This window comes from Cryptomeria japonica, chromosome 8, assembly GCF_030272615.1.
Source record: "Cryptomeria japonica chromosome 8, Sugi_1.0, whole genome shotgun sequence".
In the NCBI taxonomy this organism is placed as follows: domain Eukaryota; kingdom Viridiplantae; phylum Streptophyta; class Pinopsida; order Cupressales; family Cupressaceae; genus Cryptomeria; species Cryptomeria japonica.
In genome coordinates, this window is record NC_081412.1 from 637910888 (window position 1) to 637915284 (window position 4397).

The 4397-nt window shown below is 38.2% G+C and overlaps 1 protein-coding gene across 1 annotated transcript; it reads left to right on the forward strand.

Moving 5' to 3' along the window:
- The first annotated feature begins 851 nt into the window (after positions 1-851).
- On the forward strand, positions 852-2530 carry LOC131054967 (protein SRC2). Its single transcript, XM_057989571.2, has one exon. It carries the CDS (start codon positions 1391-1393, stop codon positions 2291-2293), a length of 903 nt encoding a protein of 300 aa, XP_057845554.1. The 5' UTR covers positions 852-1390; the 3' UTR covers positions 2294-2530.
- The last annotated feature ends 1867 nt before the right edge of the window (positions 2531-4397 follow it).

The following is a 4397-nucleotide window of genomic DNA, read 5'->3' on the forward strand; positions in this document are numbered from 1 at the left end:
ACACTAGTGATTACAAATGTAGGCACCGAAAGTAGATGGAGATGATACATGATGAGATGAAAAGAAGTATGAGAGAAAGTGTAGTTTTTAGCCCATAGTTGTTATTTTACATTATGTCATACCATGCACGAATAACTATGCACATGTAAATATAAATTCAATGTATTTTTTAAGCCACTAGTTTTAATTGATAAATAAAAAAGTTGCTTGTTTTATGCAACTTGTCTTGTATTGGAATAATAAATGTACCAATAGTAGTTTTGTTTTTTTTCTCAATTGTTTTGGTCAATTACACATTATCTAGTGAACATGTATTGATGTATAAAACAATATTTATTGATTTAATTAAAATTATATAATGATTAAAAATATATTTTTTTCTAAGATCAGATTGACAAAAACAATCCACTATTGAAACACAATCCACTACTGATGCTCTTCCCCTATTCTCAATCAAAAAAAATCCAAAGAGATCTACACCGATTACACCTCCCAACGATACTCATGCAAATTAATTCCCGATACCAATGAAGTTACATTGGTAATTACGTCTTCACGTGATGCAAGCAAACCAACGAGACACATGCAAATCTACCTAAAGGAAAAAAGGAAATATAAGAAGGAACTTTATTAACATTGACTATAGTTAAGTGGATAAAAAATCAACATTATCCTGATGCATGACGAATAGAAACAGCCGCAAAATATAAAAATATTTGTGGTATGGGCCCCGCAAAGCGGAAATCAAATGGAAATTCAATTCATGCCAATAAATTAAATCGTGCCACGCGTCGCATTATTCAGGAAAAACAAAAGAAAATAGGAGAATGGCTCTTCTTCTCGGCCAGGTGCAACCTTAGATTAATCGAAATTGTTAAAAAATAGGATAATGGCTGATCTAGATTCCTGCTACCAAACACAGATCTAACGCGTTTAATTAATATAGAATTCCACATACAGAAGGAACCAAATCCCAAACACATATTTAACGCGTTTAAGATAAAACTCCAGAAATTCCAGAAAATGTGTATAGTGCTATACAAAGAAACAAATTTGGGTTCCTTGATTGGAAACTAATTGGGGATTGAGGCCGACTTGGAACCAGTAAAGATGAATCTGTCAACCCAAAATAATTTAAAATATAACGCGGCATATGCAGGTCGTTCGCAACCTTCCTTGAAAATTACGTAAATGATTGAGATATCTCAACTAAGCAACTGCTAGAAAATCCTTAAGAAAAGGAACTGATTCAAAGGCTAGAGTCGCAGGACCCAGAAAAACCTGTATGCATGCCGGCAGCTACAATATAAATTGACTCATTACCGGCACAATTTTCTTGTGAAAATCCCTCACAGAGAAGCTTTGCTTTATTCTGATCCCCGAACTGAGAATGGCAGGACGCCCAAGGCCTGTAGATGTGGATCTCACATTCATCTCTGCAAAAGATCTGAAAAATGTGAACTGGCGATACGGAGATCTGCGTCCTTATGCCGTGGTCTGGGTCGATCCGGACAACAAGGTTTCGAGTCAGGTCGATCGGGAGGGCGACACAAAACCCTCATGGAACGAGAAGCTCACCATTCCCATCAATAGGCCGCTACAGGACGCTGAGCTGACGATCGAAATTATCCATGAAAAGGCCTCCGAGCAGACCAAACCCCTAATTGGAACCGCCAGGGTTCGACTCTCAGAAATCCTGGATGAAGTAGGGTTTGACCAGAGGCAAGAGCGAACCCTCAAATTGAAGCGCCCGTCCGGCCGCCCGCAGGGTAAGCTTGAGATCGCCATCTGCCTGAGGGAAAGACGATGGCCGGAGCAGCAGTACCCTTATCAGCAGCCCTATGGCACAAGGGACTATGCCCCTGCCCCTTATCCATCCCAGCAGTACCCATATGCATATGGCTCCAACCCTCCTCCACAGCCATACGCATATGGATATGGCTCCAACCCTCCTCCACAGCAATACCCTTATGCTGCTAACCCTCCTTCACAGTACCCAAGTGGACCTTACGGGAACCCTTATCCACAACAGGCCCCTGTTTCTTATGGGGCTTCTTCTGGTTATGGCAGTGGGCCTGCTTATGGTGAGACTCAGAAGCCCAAGAGCAGTAAGTTTGGAGTTGGGACTGGTTTAGCTGTGGGAGCTGTGGCTGGGGTTTTGGGTGGCTTGGCTCTCGCTGAGGGAGCTGAATATGTTGAGGATAAGATTGCTGATGATGCTGCAGAGAAGGTTGAGGATGATTATGCTAATCAGGGTGGTTATGATGACTATGATGGTGGTGATGACTACTGAAAAAGTAGTCTTCAATACAGGAAAGAAATGTCTTTTTAGTGTTGGTGTGAATTTTTGTTTTTGCATGAAAACAATGTTGTGAGAACTTTGGATTTCAATAAATTTTACAGTTGCTTACTGCTAGAAAGTGGTTATGTCTAAATGTCAGCTCAATCTTTTAGTGTTTGAGATTCTTGTTAAGTTAAGAGCTTTCTGATCTGAATTCGAATATAGATCACATGCATTCAGTTGTTTGAATCCGGTCTTCAAAATATGTTATGTTGGAAACTTGTTTTGGTTTTATTTAAGATAGGGAACACCTTAGATCTCATTCATCTCTCATACCATAGATTCTAATCTTCTGAACTGCTGTGGATTTTACAGATCACATCTCTAATATGAATTTTATCTCTTACATAAATTTGGCCTATCAATTGAAAAACTATAGAAAGAAACAGACGTCTAAAAACATCAGTTTATATATTAACTATCTATCTGAATTTATGTATCATAATTACCACTTAGAACATCACATAATAATGTGGGGCAATACCAAATTACCAAATTCAGCTTGTTTTAAATTCAAAGGTTTTTTCAAAGGTTTTTCAATATAATTGTTCATCAGATCCCAGTGGAATAAACTCAGCCTGTTAATTTGGAAGTCCAAAGCCGATTCCAGTCCCAACTCACTACCTGAAGCTTCTGCATGCCAAACTCCGGTGGGAACTCACCTTAAATTCCTTTGTCCGCCTCCATCTTGTGATAAGATTGAAACACTCAAACACTGCTTTTGGTTTTGTCCACGTGTTAAGACTTTATAGACTGCTCTTGCAGTGGTCATACCTGCCCTTTTCCATTTTCCTTGGTCATGGAAATCTGTCCTATAATTTGATTTTCAACTCATGGCAGCTTATCTTAATAAAAAATATATGGAAAATTCGATGTCAGGCTGCATTATCTCATTCCTTCGCCCTCTGAGACTGACATTTTAACTATTTGCTCTAATTTGAGACCGACATTTTAACTAATTTGAAACTGACATTTTAACTACTTGCTCTAATTTGCATTACAAAATGCTAAAAATAGCTTCCTTCCTAAAAGACGAGCATTTTCAGCAATGATCTTTACCAGCAAGCAAAATATCTTTTATCAAACTTCAAGCCAAAATTATGCCTAGTTCTCTTCAAATTAGTCCGGCATATACTCAGGATGCATATTCAATTACAGGCATTACTTAACATTTCCCAATTAATTTGGATGAATTCAGCAGCAAAGATGCTTTAGACCTTTTTCGGGGTGGAGAATGTACCAGTCAGAGTATCCACCAATCACAAGACAGTTGTGGTGGCATATTTAGACCAACAAGCCACGGGAGTATATTCCAGTTTATGGAATGGGGACAACTGTATAACTCAAGAAGGGCTTGTTAAGATAGACTGGTTACAGGCTCCATTTTTGGCTGTCTACAGCAACTTTAGTGGTTGTCAATAGCAGGATCATTGGGAGAAGATGTAAGAGGGATGAGTTTAGAACAGTGGAAGAAGTTGCAGTGGGTAAAGTAAAACTTCATGATTCACAAATGCTGCAATGAAAATCAGAGATATCCTCTGCCTCCCTCTGCCTCCCTCTGCCTCCTCAATGTAATACAGACATGTTCTTGCACTGGAAGTTAGCATGGAAGATAAGCTTACAGAATATGATGGGAATGTATTTATTTATTGCTGTGGCTCCATACTCATTTGTGTGAGTGATTTTTTTTCTGTAGTGACAGAGACTTGTTTCTCTGTACTCCCCTGTTACTGTGGCAGTCTATTTTTTGGAGGTGTCTTTATCAACTTTTTGTGTGCTGTTGTCTTCATCATTTTGCCTCATGTTTTCTTTTGCTGCTACTGCTGTTTTATTTTCAGCAGGCTTAGCTGGTGCTGCTGTCTATATCAGCAGTATTGTAGATTGTATTTGTTATCTGTTATGATGAATTGCTTCTTTCAATTAAAAAAATGTTCATATTTTAGATCACATCTAGTAAATCTATTATCAGATCAAAAGTAATAGACTGATTAATATCATTATTTTTTTTATTTTTTTTATTTATTTATTTTTTTTAACATTTTAGATCATATTTGGC

Excerpts from the sequence above, each read along its gene's own strand:
- LOC131054967 (XM_057989571.2), top strand. The coding sequence starts at position 1,391 with ATGGCAGGACGCCCAAGGCCTGTAGATGTGGATCTCACATTCATCTCT.